This window comes from Ursus maritimus, unplaced genomic scaffold (assembly GCF_017311325.1).
Source record: "Ursus maritimus isolate PB19 unplaced genomic scaffold, ASM1731132v1 scaffold_25, whole genome shotgun sequence".
Lineage (NCBI taxonomy): Eukaryota > Metazoa > Chordata > Mammalia > Carnivora > Ursidae > Ursus > Ursus maritimus.
This window is the reverse complement of record NW_024425008.1, coordinates 20,196,413-20,215,151: the sequence shown is the minus strand read 5'-3', so window position 1 is coordinate 20,215,151 and position 18,739 is coordinate 20,196,413. Positions and strand designations below refer to the sequence as shown.

Genomic DNA, 18,739 nt, shown 5'->3' with positions numbered 1-18,739 from the left:
GTCAGTCTTTTTGATTTAGCCATTCTAGTTGCTATAAAGTGGTATCTCATCGTGGCTTACTCTGTTTTTCCCTGATTATTAATGATGTTGAGCATCTTTTCATGTACCTAGTAACCATCTGTATATCTTTTGTCAAGTGTCTGTTCAAATATCTTACCTTATTTAATTGAGTTGTCTTTTTATTATTGAGTTGTGATCCTGAGTGAATTTTAGGCCTAAATGAAGTCAGTTTTAGTCCTAACCCCCAGCCCTCTACCATCCATAGTTATCCTCTCTTTCCCTTTTCTCTTTCCTTTCTAAGGAGAAATAGCTAATCTGAAGCTTACTCATCAAAGTGTTCATTTACTCACTTATTCTGCAGGCATTTTACTGAGCACCTACTGAACTCCATGAATGTTATAGGGGTAAGACACAACTTCTGCTTTTAAAGAGGTTACAGTTGGGGCGCCTGGGTGGCTCAGTCGGTTAAGAGTCTGCCTTCAGCTCAGGTCATGATCCCGGGGTCCTAGGATCAAGCCCCAAGTTGGCTCCCTGCTCAGTGTGGAGTCTGCTTCTCCCTCTCCCTCTGCCCCTCCCGCTCTCCCTGCTTGTGCTTGCTCTCTCACTCTCTCTCTCAAATAAATAAAATCTTTAAAAATAAATAAAGAGGTTACAGTGAAATTTAGGAGAAATGTGCATAAGCAACTATAAGTTTAATGTAAAAAGAGCCATGAGAGGTAGTTAGAGAATCAAGATACCATTTCTAGGTAGGGTGACCAGCAAAGGCTCATTAAAGGTGATATTTGAGATGGTTTTCAGATGAGGGGTAGAATTGCAACAGACAGAGATGGAGTTATGAGAGAAAGAACAAAGGCAAGTCTATAGAAAAACACAGGATGTGTTCAAAGATTAGTAACAAAAAGAACAACAAAACATAACTTGGGCCAAAGGGTGGTGTTGGAAAACTGTGTTGTGTTGAAATCATATTATGGGGAACATGACCTGACTCAGGAAGTTAAGGATGGCTCACTGAAGAATTAGCATGCAAATATTAGTAATAGTTATATAATCCATTCCAGTTTGTGGCCCTCTTCAACGCACCCCCATCTTCTTTCCTTCACCTTCGCACACCCTCGGCCCTTACTGTCTTAGTCCTGAATACTCGTGTCCCAGCCACTGTGCCGTGACTGCTCGTCTGCACCTCCTGGCTATTTGGCAGGCACTGGACCTCCCCAGAGAGGAGGGAGATTGCACCCAAAGACCTAATCAGCCTGGCACCATTTGTCTCTTTTCTGTGCATGCCAAGCAGCTCTCTTGGAGAGGAAGGGAACCTCCTAAGGTAGAAAACCAGAGGAGGTTTGTCTGCTCGGCTGCTCTGCTCACGGGACTGAGAAATAAGCTGCAAAGATAAACATACTCTTATAGTTCCCGGCTTGGGTATCAAGCCAGACCTGTGCCACGGGAGCCAAGTTATTGGGCAAACAACGGAAGCAGGTCACCCCTCCCTCCTAAGACACACAGCTGTGTCTCCAGAGACAAGGAGGTGGCTTGTGACCATTTTGTGGAGCCCTTGAGAGCTATGAGGAAGGTTACAGAAGAAGTGGAGGAGAAAGAGTAGACAGCTACCTTTCCAGAATTGTGTGCATGCTGGCTTCTTGCTGATCACAAGAGGATAGTCTACTTCAGCCCTAGGAATCTTCAGACTGGAAGAGCTGTGTCAACAACTCAGGATGGTTGGATAACACACAAAAGATCCAAATTTATTGACCAGTAGCATCGCTTACTACTGTAGCCACTGATATGAGAAAACAGGGCTAATACTTAAAGCCACAGCGATCCGTCATGGTAGGGTTACGTTTTAGAGAAATTTACATTTCTGCATATACATTTACAGAGCATTCCCAAACTAGAGTGCTGACTCTTGGTAGGAGAGAGATGATGGCGTTATGACAAAGGTCCTCAAGGTCGTAGAAACATTTGTATTTCTTCAACTGACTAAAAGTGCAACTACTATCATCCTCAAAAGTCTCTTACTTTAACTAAAAGAGAAGTTCTCCAAAGCACTGAGCGCCACTGTCCTAGAGCAGTGGCCTCAAATGATCATGCATCTTACTCCAGGGGATTCAGTCTGAATAAATGTTTTCATATCTACGCCAAGCTGAAAAGTAAACTGGAATGACTTTTCATCTCTAAGAAAGAATAATTCACAAACCCATTAACTGTTTCTTGTAACATGGTTTTGCTAAAGTTAATTCTTTAAGTAAGAGCTTGTCACCTTGATCAAAACTGATAGAACATGAAAGAAGATTCGCTGAGTCTGAGTTCTAGGGGGAAAAAATGCTTGCAAAATATTCTAAATCATATAAATTCTGAACAGTTTTATTAACTTATCACTGCTCTTTAGCCAGGAATCCTCAACAGTGAAAAATCTTAAGAACAAAAAGTACGTAGGAGTACTTTTTCTTTGCAACTTTAGGTGTAGGTGGTCTACACGTTCGTAAGTGCCTGCTAGGCTCTATGCTAAACATTTGTATATAAACTATTTTATTTCATCCCATCGACCCCAAAGAATTCTGACCTCTCTAACACTACTTTTCTCATATTTTTTGGTGATGTCACCCATATCAAGTCTCAATTACTTGTGCGGTTAAAGAAGAAAAATAAGATTGCATAGGGCCAAATAGCCAAGGCAAATATAATGTTATGTAGAAAGTTATACTCATGATTTTATAATTAATTAGAAGATGCTGGCAATAGGCTTACTGATAGGAGGGGTAAATCAACCTAGGATTAAATTTTTCGATAAATAACCCATAAGATAAGCACAAGAAGCAGTTTTTGGTGTATACAATGAGTCACTCAGTTCTTCCCAAGTAAGTATGGATGAGTGCTAAATTCTTTGATTCTTCTGACATTTTTGCTCTTAGGACAGATGGAAGGAAATAAGGTAGTTAAGGGTTTTCATTCCGACACAATATTTCTGTCAAGTCACTGAAATCCATTTCGTTAATTCTGTTCTGCTCTTGAGTCTAAAGGAAATAAACACCTTAAAAGAAATTGGACTTTTCATTTCTCACAAGCAGCATTGAGGTCAATCCTTTAGCCACTGTGGTGATGGTCATTGTGTATGTGTGTTGAGGAGGGAGAGAGGATTCAACACTGAGGACAAGGATAGGTTTGTGTTTAGCATCTGGCTATTGGCAATAAATTGCCACCATTTCCTCTCGTCATTGTGTGGTAGAGAGCCGAACTTACTGAATTACAGTATATGGATAGTTTGTCTTTGAAGAATCCATTATGCTAAGATAGTAAACTCTGTGAGATTTTGTCTCACAGGTCATGGAAGCTACAGGCTTAAAAAAAACGTAATTATATAGGGGCACCTGGGTGGCTCAGTCGTTAAGCATCTGCCTTTGGCTCAGGGCATGATCCCAGCATTACAGGATCAAGCCCCACAGCAGGCTCCTTCGCTGGAAGCCTGCTTCTTCCTCTCCCACTCCCCCTGCTTGTGTTCCCTCACTCGCTGGCTGTCTCTATCTCTGTCAAATAAATAAATAAAATCTTAAAAAAAAAAAGAAATGTAATTATATAAACTCGAGAGGGAGAAAAAGAGGATAACAAGTGATATCTGACTTACAAAGCAATTTTATATATACACAAAGACTTCAGGGAAAGATTAGAAGTTTATGATAATCTGCATCTTTGGACTGACATTTTCTTATTATTAATGGCAGCCATTATTGAGCTTCCACTGTGTTCTCGGTTCTTTACAGATAGTAGATCGCCTTGAGCCTTTTTAACTCTTCACTGGCAGGCGTTATTATCCCTATTTAACGAATGAGAAACGGAGGTGCAGAAATGTTAGGTAAGTTCCCGAGGTCACGTGGACATAAGTGATGGTTCTAGAATGCAAATCCAGCACTAACTAACCCAGAAACACCATCGCTTCCTTGCACACGAGGTTAATCCCTCTCACATGGGATTATTTCTGCATCTCTTGTTCTCCAACTTTGCTAGACTATTTTCTTAAATTTCTGCTTAAAATGGTCCAGGTCTTTAGCATCTTCCTCAGAAAAAAGCCAAAGTCCTCACAAATAGCATTCAAAGACATCGCTGTAACAGCCTCCTACCCATGACCTGTTCTCTGATTCCACCTCCTACTTCTTCCCTCCTCATCACGCCACGCCAGCCACACTGAACAGTTCCACTTAGGGGTTGTGCACTGTCTTCTCTATATAGAAGGCTCTTTCCCCAGATATCCAAGAGGTTTGCTACTTCACCTCCTTCAAGTTTTTGCTTAAAAGTTATCTTCTCGTTGAGGTCTTCCCTGAACACCCTATTTAAATTTGCAAGCTGCCCACCACTCTTCATCGCACTTCCCTGCACTGTGTTCCTCCATGATGCTTATTACTCTCACCATCTGGATGTCTAACAGGCATCTCAAACTCAGCCTGTCCAAAACTGAGGCCCTGATCTCTCCCTCCACACCTGCCTCACTTGCAGACTTCCCCATCTCAGGAAATGGCAACTCTATTCTTTTAGTTGCAGACCAGAAATCTCAGAGTCATTTTTGACTCCCCTCTTTCCCACCCATATCCAATCCATGAGAAAGTTCTATTGGCTGTACCTTTTAAATCTATACAAACTTCAGCCATTCTCAGCATCTCCAGTGCTCCCCCTCTGGTCCAAGGCACCATCCTCTCTATCGTTGGTCTCTTTGTTTCCACCCTTTGCTCTCTTTGGTTTACTTTCAAAGCAATAGCCAGATTGATCCTTTTAAAATAAGTCCAATTACACCGTTCCTCTGAAGACTCTCGATCTCACTCTGATAAAAAGACAAAGTCCTTCTGATGGCCTACTATGCACACATAATCTGGCTCCCCATTACATCTCGGACTTCTCCCATGTTTCTTACTCCCCCGCTGTCTCAGCCCCCACCACACTGGCCTCCTTGCTTCTCCAAACACAGCAGGTACACTCTCACCTCAGGGCCTTGGCACTAGCTGGCATGTCTGCCTGTGTTGTTCTTGCCTCATATATCAACATGCTTCTCTCCCTCACCTCCTTCAGACCTCTGCTCTACTATCTCCTCCCTGAGGCCTTTCCTGACACCCTCCCCAATTGCACCCCCACTTTTGAGCTCTTCCTTTCCTCTTCCGTATTCCTTTTCCCCATAGTTATTATTATCAAATATACTCTGTGTTTTTTTTTCAATTGTCCCTCTCTTTCCACTAGAATATAAGCATGAGAAGATTAAGAATTTCTGCCTGTTTAGTTTACTGCTATAGCCCTAGCTCCTAGCATCAGAGATCAATATGTAGAAAGCAATCAATAACTATTTGTTGAATAAATTCATATCATGTTTTTAAATCCTTATAATCAATCAGGGTCACTCTCATGAATGCAAAACTTTTAATCCCTTAATGTATTTCCGAGTCAGCATTAATAAATTAGTTAAACTGCCTTTTAAGCAGTAAATTAATCTTCTTTCTGTTTTAGATGCATTTCATCTACCAATTTGCAAATGTGACTACACATCTCTAATGGGTCAGCTTCTGCCTATTGACCTTTAGAAAAAAGCCCACATTTATTACAAGCAAACATAAGAGACCTGCAATTGCTGCCGAAGCACTGGCAAGCTAAGTAGTGCTTACTTCACTGCAACTGAAGTCATCAAAGGTTCATCTTAAATAATAATGACAATACATCTCACAAAAATGGAATTTGTTCCAGTGTTTGGGGATGTTAGGGTACATAATTGCTTGAGGAGCAATTTGTTCTTCGTATGACATCGAATATCAATTGGCTGTTTTTTGTCTTCCTGGCATCATTCAGACTCCGTGATATTCTTGCCCTGTGTATAACCCTGCAGATCTCACCCTCTCCAAATTCATGTCCTGTTACTTTCATTAGACACTTCACTTGAGATGGTTCCCATGAGCTAGACAATTAGGCTTCCAACTGTCTGCCAGGCTGAGCTCAGCTGCATTCTGTTTTGTGAGTAAATACTTGCTAGAGACAAATTCTCAGGAAGCTCAGAGCCCATCACTTGATGAGCCCTTTGTGGAAAGTGCTCAGGTCACTAAGAGAGAGGGCAGCCCTCCAGCTTGCAGGTTTCCCTCCATATGGCTGTACTCGCAAATCATTTCAGACCCCTTTATTGCTGATAGCTACTCTCCATATTCTCTCACTTGGAAAACAAAATTTTTAATTCTACATTTTGAAAGTTTTATTTTAGAAAAGAAGGTACACTATTAATAAATCCTGGATTCAAAGTGGTCGAATAAAAATTTTGGTGAATGAGGAAAGATACAATTTCAAACAGCTTAAAGTGATCCCTGCCTGGTTGAGTTCGGGGCTTTCGGCAGACTGAGGCTCTTTCTCTCCATCAACTCCAGAGATGGGAAACTGTTTAGTTGTCCAGTCATCTGGCTGACTCAGCACTCAACGAGTATTTGTTCTAAGCTCTTGTGCAGGTATACATGCTAAATGGAGTAATGATTAAGAGTAATACATTGAACCTAAGCTTTTATTTCCTCTCCCTCCTAAGAGACCCCTAAAAAAACTGGAAAGGAATTTTTAATACACATAAGTCCACAAGGACGGAGAGGACAGATGAGGATATATGGATGGTCTGGCGAGCTACAGAACTCTAAAAGAAAAAAAGGCAGAGGAGAAGGAAGGTGAATGTAAGAGTACTAGTCACCGGAAGCATGTATCTGGAGGTAGCTGCCTTGCCTGCAGAACATCTGAAGGGCATGGGACGGGGCGGGGTGGGGGGGTGATGGGTGTGGCATGTGGCAAAAATGAGACATGGGACTAAAGACAGGATTTATTGAAAGTCTACATCTGGAAATGTTACCCCACTGCCCTTTTCATGCAAAATGCCAGCAGTCAAGAGTACCTCCCCTCTAAGCTAGAGATTTAAAGTCTGTTTCCTGAAGAATCTGAAAAACTCTAAAACAAAAGAGACTTCCATATTATGGCATTTTAGGGTCCAACAGCATAATGACCAGCTCCCCCACACAACTGCCCTAAAGCAGAGTCTGCCAGTGGACAAGCTCCCAATCAGATTTTCGGTCTCGCTCTTAAGCATGAACGTGCAACCTAGGATCACCAGTCAAAGAATGCTTATACCATGAAAGATCGAAACCAAGATAAACCAGGGGGGTGGAAATGAGTCTGGGGGAGCCAAACACATTTCAGGGAACAGAAGAGAACTTTTAACAAAGCCACCATTAGTGACCTGAGATAAATCTGGGAAAACATTTCTCATAGCAATAATGACAATAATGACAATAGATATTTATTGAGAACACGCTGTCAGTTATTGTTTAACAAAGCCAAGATGAAGAAACTGATGCACAAAAGGCTTCAGTGACTGATAGTAAGTGCAGAAGACAGGAATCAAATCCAGATAGTCGGAATTTAAAAGCTATGCTTCTAAACATTATGTGTGCTTCTTCAAATACACTATAAAAAAGGAAGAGAAGGGGTGCCTGGGTGGCATGGTAGGGTAAGTGTCTGACTTTTGGTTTCAGCTCAGGTCGTAATCTCAGGGTTGTGAGATTGAGCCCCATTTAGGGCTCTGTGCTCAGCATGGAGTCTGCCTGAGATTCTCTCTCTCCCTCTGCCCCTCACCCCTGCTCACATGCTCCCTCTCTCTCTCTCTCAAATAAATAAATAAATAAATCTTTTAAAAAGGAAAGGAAAACATGAAAGCTCTTCTTAAAATGAAGCATCTGACAATTATGTATTCAGAACCTTCTGTCTTTCAAGTACCAGCCTAAGTGCCAAAAATATGGCAGTGAACAGAACAGTCTTCAAACTGGAAAGCAATACAATGAGATCCAAGTTTTAGAAAGAACATTCTGTCTTAAGTCTGAAGGTGGGTTCTAAAACCAATCAGGAAGTTTTCACACAGCTCAGGCAAAATGTAATTCAGACCTAAACTAAGGTGGTAGTAATGAGAACCATGAGACTGTAGACAGCTACAGACATATAAACAGCTAAGCTAACATCTGATTAGAGGGTGTAGTTCAATTGCATCTTACTATAGACATTCTTGGCATAAACGTTGGGCAAGGGCAAGAGAAACTCCATGAAAACACAAGTCCTAGAAGATGGTGGAGAGAAAAGAGGAAATAAACACCAGTAGGCTTGGAGGGAAGAATCATCCTAGTTGGGATTTTTTGAGTGGAGAGGAAGTGCTACAACCATTTTCAAGTATAACAGAACTACCTGCCTTTCTGATAGCAGCCAGACTATCTGATTAAAATTGTAGATCTCTGCAAGAAAGGTTAAATCCCAAAAAAGGGGAAAAAGCAATTGTTCCCCTTGCTTGACTCTATAAAGTACCAAAGTAGCAGGAGTGGAGCAGCCTGCATCAGGAAAGCATAGCAGCTCAGGAGCACTTCAGGTTAACAGCAGGCCTAATGGCTAGTCAGAGCTACATCAAGTGGCTTATGCCAGCGAGGACTGAGATGGCTCCAGATAGATTCCAGTTTGGGCAGAAGGGGCCTTAGGTCCCTGAGATGAGCTTGGAGGTGTAGGCAAGGGCCAGATCTTCAGGACATTACAGGGCATGGTATGAAGAGTAAATGTTATTCATGGTACATTGGGATGTCACTGAAAGCTTTTAAGCAGGAGAGCGACCTTACTCAACCCCTATATTATGTCTGACTACTCTGGCTGCTGTGTGGAGGATGCATTGGAAGGGAAGGAGGGTAGACAAGAAAGCTATTGCAGTGTAAGCTAGAGAGCTTACACTGGAGAAGCAATTACATGGATTTGGGATTTGGGGAGAGAGGATTTTTGGTTTTTTTCCCTAGGTTAAATGGAATAGGTTAGGTGGGGCTGGGAGATCAAAAGCTAAGTTTGGGATGGACCTGTTAGGGTGGAGTTGCCCAGGAGGCATCCAAGATGAGATGTCAAATAAGCAGTTGGATATACCAGTCAAGATCTGGCCTGGAGCTGTATTTGCCGGGTTCCTTGTTTCTGACTTGTGCTGAAATAAACCCGAAATTGGGCAAGAAAGGAATTGACATTCATCGAACACCTACTACATGCCCAGTTCTCATTATGTTATAGATGTCTCAATCATAAGTTATACACACATTTTCCAACACCTGCTTTTCTCCATGCCTGTCCAAGCACTCTCCCAATTCAGCCCCACTGGGACCCAACTGGAGGCCACCTGAGATACGTTTGTTTTTTGTTTTTTTGTTTTTTTTTAAGATTTTATTTATTTATTTGACAGAGACAGCCAGCGAGAGAGGGAACACAAGCAGGGGGAGTGGGAGAGGAAGAAGCAGGCTCCTAGCAAAGGAGCCTGATGTGGGGCTCGATCCCAGAACTCCGGGATCACGCCCTGAGCCGAAGGCAGACGCTTAACGACTGCGCCACCCAGGCGCCCCTGAGATACGTTTGTTAAAGACACTCAGACAAACCATGGAATCAGTTCCTCCCTCCCAGATTCCTAATGAGGCCCTGGAGGATTGCTGCACCTGGATCTGTGTTCACAAAAGACTCCAGAGACCTGATGATAGGGGGTAGAGAAAAGTTCCTAGTGCACTGAACCCAAACTCAAGCTCCTAATTACAGTTATGGTTCCACTCTTTGTTTGCTGAATCTCTTTGGATATAACATGCCTCCTTTTCTTTGTCTCAGCTTTAATATCCACCTGCTTCATAAAAATGTTCTGAGGAATTGAAGTGAGATTCTAAATTACCTAGAGTGCATCTTAAATAATGCAGATTCCTGAAAACAGTGTGGAGGTCCCTTAAAAAGTTAAAAATTGAGCTACCCTATGACCCAGCCATTGCACTACTGGGTGTTTACCCCAAAGATACAGACGTAGTGAAGAGAAGGGCCATATGCACCCCAATGTTCATAGCAGCAATGTCCACAATAGCTAAATCGTGAAAGGAGCCGAGATGCCCTTCAACAGATGACTGGATTAAGAAGTTGTGGTCCATATATACAATGGAATATTACTCAGCTATCAGAAAGAACGAATTCTCAACATTTGCTGCAACATGGACGGCACTGGAGGAGATAATGCTAAGTGAAATAAGTCAAGCAGAGAAAGACAACTATCATATGATTTCTCTCATCTATGGAACATAAGAACTAGGATGATTGGTAGGGGAAGAAAGGGATAAAGAAAGGGGGGGGTAATCAGAAGGGGGAATGAAATATGAGAGACTATGGACTATGAGAAACAAACTGAGGGCCTCAGAGGGGAGGGGGGTGGGGGAATGGGATAGACCGGTGATGGGTAGTAAGGAGGGCACGTATTGCATGGTGCACTGGGTGTTATACGCAACTAATGAATCATCGAGCTTTACATCGGAAACCAGGGATGTACTGTATGGTGACTAACATAATATAATAAAAAATCATTAAAAAAATAAAATAAAATAATGCAGATTCCTGGGCCCTACCATCAAAGATTCTAATCCAGTTGGTTTGCGTCGTGGCTCAGGAGTCTGTATTGCAGGTAATTCTGATGCTGGTCCAGGCTGGTGCCTCAACAAGAAACAATGATTTGCAGAGTGGTAAATTGCCAGTTTTCACCAAATATCTGCCTCAATGTTATCTATCCCCACCACTTGGATCACTATAGAAGTTTTAAAATAAGGCCCAAAATTCTTTGACACTCCTCCCATTGTGAAATGGGTTCCATGTTCCCCACCTTTAAATCTACTAGTTCACTTGGGACACCACAGATGCTTCCTCTCAAAATGCCCCCTCTCAGAACTTGACCGCCATGATATGAGAAGCCCAAGACCCATGGGGAAGCCACATTAACAGTCCCAGCTAAGCTGAGCTTTGAGTCATCTCAACTCTGGCCCAGACATGCAAGGGAAGGAGTCTGCAGATAATATCAAGCCCAGTCACTAACTTGCCCCAGCCTTCAAGTCTTCCCAGCTGAGCCCCAGACATCACGGAGCAGAGAGAAGCCATCCCTGCCATGCCCTGTTCAAATTCCTGACCCAAAAGAGCTACGCTAATAATAAAAAGATTGTCATTTGATGCCACTTAGTTTTGGGGTGTTTGGTGTGGAGGTCAGTAACTGGAATGGTTCCTAAAGTGTTCTCTCAAGAAACATTTATTAAAATGCAAACACAGTACTTGGAAGGATAAACTCTTTCAGATGAACACACGCAATCAGTGTATCCAACAGACAGCAAAGCAGGGAAAATGAGCCAAGAGATGCTCTCTTGTTTCACTGACATGAAAGCATCACTGGATAAAGAGACACATAAGTTGCTTTCAGAAAGCTGAAGGCAGAAAGATGGCAACCCCTCGAAGACAGCATGGCTAAAAGAGAAAATGCTGCATCAAAAGGACCGATGAGGCAGGAGAGCAGCGTCTAGCTTCATTTACTTCCCAACAGCATTTGTGGCTGGCTCCAAAATCCCTCAGCTCTCAGCAACTACAGTAAAGTTGTTCATTCATGCCAGTTTCCCAAACGTACTTGCTTAATGTTAAAAATTACCTGGGATCACATAGTAATAAGAGCCAAGGGTAATTCTTACCACCAGGCAAGTTTAGGAAATGCTAAATTATAGAATTTTTAAAGTACATACAAAATAGAATAGCAAATGTGACACCCTTCCCTGAGAATCACTGTTCTGTATAAGAATGAGCTTGATGTGAGAGCTTCATGTTTATAAAAAACGACTAGCAAATTCTAGCAGCCTTGAACTGTGAGTATATAAATCCCAGCTAAGTCAAATTACAACGATATGGAGGAAAAAGCTGTAAATACTGGCATTTTCTTGCTAAGAAGATACTACTATTATATTAAACATTTTTAAATTGTAATTATTAAAGAATTGTAAAGCAGGGGTGCCTGGGTGCCTCATTCAGTTATGCGTCAGACTCTTGCTTTTGGCTCAGGTCATGATCTCAGGGTCGTGAGATCGAGGCCCGCATCATCATTGGGCTCCATGCTCAGCAGGGAATCTGCTTCTCTTCCTCTCCCTCTACCCCTTCCCCTTCTCTAAAATAAATAAATAAAGCCTTTAAAAAATGTAAACATTATAAAATATGTAAAATATAAGAATATTTAGTGAATATTTTAATTGATAAAATACAAAATGAGAGATATTAGGTTAAATATTCATGGTTTTATTCAAGCTATTATTCGATGCAAGTAAAAATGATGGAGTAAAACATATAACCTGGACTCTCTGGGACTGAGAAAAGAACAGGAAATGTCACACTGCAATGTGAATTAATTCTACTTTAGTAATTAACACTAATGTCTATGTTCCCAGCTTCACCACCCTCCCCATTGTTTTTAGAAGTATCTTAAATCTCATTTCTCAGATTATTAATCTAAATAATCTTAGATTATTAGTATAAATACTGGAGTTTTCTTTCCATGAAATACACTTATAGCCTTCTAAAGAAACTCTGGGGAGTTTGTTCTCAGTCATGATTTCACCATGTAACTGGTATAACTCCCAAATTCTGCATCATTAGAAGGATTTCCATGATACTAGTGTTGGTCCATATCAGTGAGCAGTTTATTAATCCCAAATCCCTAGTCCTCAGAGAGACTGAGAGCAATTCAGTCCCGTTTAAGCCTGTTCAAATATATTTCTCTTGCCTCTGGAGACCCTTTAGTAGTTATGTGGTGTAATTTTCTGGAGCAAAATTGATATCTGTCTCTGATTCCAAGAGTTTGCGTTTATTGCAATAAATAAAATATCTGCTAAACTGTTATTTGTATTGATGCATACCGGAATTCCAAGTAGTAAAAATGGGGAGTCCCTTGTAACATATCAACTGAGAAGCCAAATAGCCCTCCTTCGACCACTGGCAGGATCTAAAGAACTGAGTCTATGTTCAAGAGCAGAAAGGAGCAAGCCCCTATTAATCTCAGGCTCACTTGACCATCTGGTCAAGAAGTAGAAGGCTCTGGCTGCTCACCAGATCTGTGTTCTCTCCTTCCCAGGGACGTCTCTTACACCAGTGTCACTGCCCTGCCATCCAAAGGCCTGGAGCACTTGAAGGAATTGATAGCAAGAAACACATGGACTCTAAAGAAACTCCCACTTTCCTTGAGTTTCCTTCAACTCACACGGGCCGACCTTTCTTATCCGAGCCACTGCTGTGCTTTTAAGAATCAGAAGAAAATCAGAGGGTAAATGGCAGGTGTCTGGAATAAGTGACAAGAGGTCTTGGTGGAAGTTGAAGTAATTTCTGGGTTTGGGGAAGGTCTGTGGTTTGAAAGCCAGGTGGAAAGAATTAAAGCATCCATAAGAAACATGAACTCCATAGGACACAATGCCCCTGCAGACTCGAAGTAACTGCAGATGAGAAATAAGACCAATGTCACTGGATCACAGCAGGGAGGTGTGGGAATCGTGTAGAATCTCATAGAGATTATACTGCACTATTCCTAGTCTCCAGATTCAACACATATTAGATGCCACAACAATGAGGACAAACTTAGAAACACAAGCAATTAAGACTTTGCAAATGTCACAGCTTACTGGTTACCTGTGTGTGGGCTTTGGAGTCAGCTGGCTTTGTACCTGAGCTCTGCCACTTTCTAGTTGTGTTATTTCAGCCTACTTACTTAACTTCCCTGAGCCTCTGTGAATGGAGATTGTAATGTCATCATTCACAGAGGTTTTGGGAAGATTAAATGAGAAACTGAATAGAAAACACCTATTGCAATGACCTGGAATATTTTAAATTCTCGATAAATATCAGCGTGTTATGAATTATTTTATCAGGCTGCTTGCAAGCTGCAAAGGAGGGACAGCCTTCTTCTCTCCACGCTTTCTCTGCATCTTGTCTTCACCTACACTTTTACTCCGCTTTATTCCCCCTTGCGTCTCGTGTAATCCCGTTGTCCCATCACCACCTTCATTTCTCATTTATTCACTTCTTCTCAGTGTCTATACAATATCTACAGGCTGGCTTGCTGACTCATATTTGCGGTCAGAAATAAACTGGGATCTAACTGTGGGGGAAGAAACAAAAGGGAAAGTTAAATGGCTATGCAAAGAAAGCCAGTATGGGCCTAACACCTGCAGAAAGCCAAAAGTGGGGTAGGGGGCTGGTGATAGCAGGCTTGATAACTGATGCCATGTGTCCCTGGCTAGAAAAGGACCAGGGATGGGTGGGAGGCTAAAGCGGATCTCAAGGGCAGGGCCCAGATTTCTCATTAACCTCCAAACAGTTTGGAATAGGCAGTCCATTCGACATTTTAACTAGAGCACAACAGATAAATCAACATCACAGTAGCTGAAGCAAGTTAAAGAATCCTTTGTGATGTCAGTATGGTGGGCTAGTGAAAAATGAAATCTCACTTTCATGAGCATGCCTGCATGATAGTATCCATTTATTTGTTCAATAAATATTTATTGAGCACGTACTATGTGGCTGGCACTGTCCTATCCCATAGCAATGAATAGGTCGGACAAGAGCCCTCTTGCATTTTGTTTACACTCGAGTAGGGGAAGTCAGAAAATAAGCAAATAAGAAAATATCAGATATTACTATAAAAGAAATAAACATAAGGTAGGACAATTTATTTAGGGAGATCAGGGAAGGCCTCTCTGAGAAAGGGACACTTGAGTGGGGTGGGGTGGGTAATAGGAAATGATGTAGGAGAAACAGGCCTGACTAGGTCATGAGGAATCTTGTCAAATCATGTAGATCGTAGTAAATATTCAGCCTATTTTGCTAAGTGTTATGGGGACCATTAGGGGTTTTCGGCAAGCAGTGACTTATTTCTGTTGCCTTGCAGAATCCTTGAGTCCTTAATGTGTAATGAGAGCAGTATTCGGAGTCTGCGTCAGAGAAAATCTGTGAATGTTTTGAATGGCCCCTTTGACCAGGAGTATGAAGAGTATCTGGGTGACAGCCATGCTGGGTACAAGGACAACTCCAAATTCCAGGATACCCACAGCAACTCTCATTATTACGTCTTCTTTGAAGAACAAGAAGATGAGATCCTCGGTTTTGGTCAGGAGCTAAAGAATCCTCAGGAAGAGACCCTACAGGCCTTTGATAGCCATTATGACTACACTGTGTGTGGGGGCAATGAAGACATGGTGTGTACTCCCAAGTCAGATGAGTTCAACCCCTGTGAAGACATAATGGGCTACAAATTCCTGAGAATCGTGGTGTGGTTTGTTAGTCTGCTGGCTCTCCTGGGCAATGTCTTTGTCCTGATTATCCTCCTTACCAGCCACTACAAACTGACTGTCCCGCGCTTTCTCATGTGCAACTTGGCCTTTGCAGATTTCTGCATGGGGATGTATCTGCTCCTCATCGCCTCCGTAGACCTCTACACTCACTCTGAGTACTACAACCACGCCATCGACTGGCAGACAGGCCCTGGGTGTAACACAGCTGGTTTCTTCACCGTCTTTGCCAGTGAATTGTCAGTGTATACACTGACAGTCATCACGCTGGAGCGCTGGTATGCCATTACCTTCGCCATGCGCCTGGACCGGAAGATCCGCCTCAGGCATGCATATGCCATCATGGTTGGGGGCTGGGTTTGCTGCTTCCTGCTCGCCCTGCTCCCTTTGGTGGGAATAAGCAGCTATGCCAAGGTCAGCATCTGCCTGCCCATGGACACTGAGACACCTCTTGCCCTGGCATATATTATCCTTGTTCTGTTGCTCAACATTGTTGCCTTTATCATTGTCTGCTCCTGTTACGTGAAGATCTACATCACAGTCCGAAATCCCCAGTACAACCCGGGGGACAAAGACACCAAAATTGCCAAAAGGATGGCTGTGTTAATCTTCACTGACTTCATGTGCATGGCCCCAATCTCATTCTACGCTCTGTCAGCACTGATGAACAAGCCCCTCATCACCGTTACCAACTCCAAAATCTTGCTGGTTCTCTTCTATCCACTTAACTCCTGTGCCAATCCATTTCTCTACGCTATTTTCACGAAGGCCTTCCAGAGGGATGTATTTATCCTGCTCAGCAAGTTTGGCATCTGTAAACGCCAGGCTCAGGCATACCGGGGCCAGAGGGTTTCTCCAAAGAACAGCACTGGCATTCAGATCCAAAAGGTTACCCGGGATATGAGGCAAAGTCTCCCCAACGTGCAGGATGACTATGAACTGCTTGAAAACTCCCATCTAACCCCAAATAAGCAGGGCCAAATCCCAAAAGAGTATAACCAAACAGTTTTGTGAGCTGACCCTACACTACTCGCATTGGTAGGGGAACTTCTAAAAGGCTGGTTTCTTGAACATGTATTTGAACCCATTACATACACAAGACAGCTGACCTAACCCTTGTGCACGTGATGTTTCTTGGGGCAAAAGTTCATCTCTGGAGAAGGGATAGCATTACCACTGAATCATTACCTCCCAGAAGGAAGGGAGGCTACCAGCATGTCTGAATCCCAAGTGATATCAAAATAATGGACACTTTCTAGAAAACTTGCTTGACGCTAACTGCAGTGACAACATCGTGTAAGATGCTCAACAGACATCGGCTCAACCAGGTCAGCATTGAGCTGCTCACTTGTAGCTAGCGTTTCATACTAAAGATTCAGCAAATGGCAAATGCTATTAACTTAGTTGGTGACCACAAGATAAAATTAGCCCCATGTTGGCTTGGTCCGCCTTCATGTTCCCGGATACAACCAAAGACAATGTGAATTCCTCAAAACTGAAAAGTCCAACAGGATACATGCATGGAGCAGCTATTATGAGGTGAAGGAGGGGAAGGCTTAGCTTTGAGTTGTTTTTTCAGACTCTGAAACTATTAATCATCTCTTCACAAGGATCTACCTGATATGACCCAACTATTATGTGTTGCCCAGGAAAAAAAAAAACTGGCAATATTTCAGCTTATGTGGCTGAGCAAACTAAGAACTGTTCTTCTTGGCTACTCTCACAGAATAAAAGACGTGAACTCTAGAAATATTTCTAAGTAGCAGCAAGTGGGAATTATGAGCAGAGCACACTAAATCACCCATTGATTAATAAAGCAGCCTGGACACACGGTAACTGCTGGCCCTTGGGCAAATCACTGGGCCACTTTTAAGTCTAGAAATGAAAAAGCTGGATGGCCTCTTCCAATTTTAAAACTCTACGTATATCCCTTTCCTTTAAAACATGTTTTCATGACCAAAAAGAAAAGCACTAAGAAAGAAGAATCAGTTTTTCCTATCGTGTAGGTCTGCCATCTCTCTCTCTTTGGAGCCTAGACATATGACCCAGGAAATTTCTTCTGTTTCCTTTTTGGTTATGATGTCTGAATCATACTGGGCTGGATGTGAATCACTCATCGAATTACCAGTTCTACACAGCTACAATTATCAGGCCAAAAGCAGATCGGTTCATATAATAGAATAAAAGCTAGCTTTGCAAATTTTGGTTATTCAGAGTTACTACTTCACTGTGCAGATTCACCTGAAAACATTTAACTTGTCTTCAGGGATTGATTTCTTTACTTACTTGTTTCCAACCCACGATACAGCACTAAAGCTATCAAACACTTCAAGCAACACTAAAGTTATCAAGAGAAGTTTCTTCTCTCTGAAACTGCTAGCTCTTTCCAACCTGTTGATCATTGGACGTAATCTCTATTCCCCAACAGTGCTCCCTTACTTAAAATGGTTAAGATCAGTCTTTATCCACAGATGGACTCTCCAGATTATTTGTCAAAACAGCCCCTCAATTTCGTCCCAAACAGAGATGGCATTTGCTTCTCAGTGCTCATGAAGCACACCAAGGAATTCAAAGCTTTTGTTGTTTTAAGTCTGTGGAGTGGCGTTAGTGGGCCCAATGGGCCCCCAGAGATGGTCCCCCTGACTCACCTAGGATATCCCCATAGCAACACCCATTTCTGATTATCATTGAGACTTGGACGTCTTCATAGAAATATTACACACACTTGAAATCATGACTTATCCACCCGTTCACTTGTAACTAACGAAACTAAACAGTTGTGTTATTTTTTGGCATGTGTTTCTCACCTGTGATGTTCTGAAATATTACATCCTGATAAATAATGTGTTTTATCTTGAGTAGTTGAAATAACACTTTGGAAACAGTCCTAGAAAAGTAACTTCAACACAATTATTACTAAAATTTGCATTCACAACATGAAATAAATTTTCTTCCTATGAAATGATTGTGCTGAGTCCTACAGTAATGCTTTTGCAATTTGTGAGCTTCTTTTAGGGTTATCATTATCTGTGTTATAACTCAAAACAGGAAAAAAATTGGCAAATTTGCTAATTTATTCATATTAATAAATAAATTGTTGAGTATCAATAACAAGTATAAAATTGTATCCTGATTATAAATGGTCTTTATGTGAAAAATTTACTCATGATGAATTGAATTATGATCCATTGACAGGCAGTGATGGCTAAGAGAAATAATATGCTTATTATTGACATTAGGAATTTAAATAGTGCTCTAATGAAGATGACAAATCTATAATACTTGGTCAGAGTTTAATTTATCTAGCAGCTTTCAATTATCTAAAGATAGACCCAAATCACTAAGGGTAAATGGCCTTAAGCCAATCACAATAGATGTCGCAAAATTCATGCCCTGAAGTTTATACATGTTGCCCAAAGGAGTGTCTCTCAAAACACCCTCAAAGTTTACTGACTCTTGCTTTAGGGATAATCTACTTTATATCAGAAGCAGCCAGTTAGAGGAAAAGAGTGTAATTCAGAATAGCACCATGTGAGTGGCAATAAGGCAAAAGTGAGGGCAAAAAATGAAAACTATAATCACAA

The 18,739-nt window shown here is 41.8% G+C and overlaps 1 protein-coding gene across 1 annotated transcript in view; it reads left to right on the top strand.

The window, feature by feature from the left end:
• TSHR (thyroid stimulating hormone receptor) overlaps positions 1–18,525 on the top strand; it is a 157,471-nt gene extending 138,946 nt beyond the window's left edge. Inside the window, exons 9-10 of the mRNA XM_008699076.2 lie at positions 12,950–13,138; positions 14,756–18,525. Coding sequence (XP_008697298.1) covers positions 12,950–13,138; positions 14,756–16,169 — 1,603 coding nt within the window. The 3' untranslated portion in view covers positions 16,170–18,525. The remainder of the gene's footprint in view (positions 1–12,949; positions 13,139–14,755) is intronic.
• The last annotated feature ends 214 nt before the right edge of the window (positions 18,526–18,739 follow it).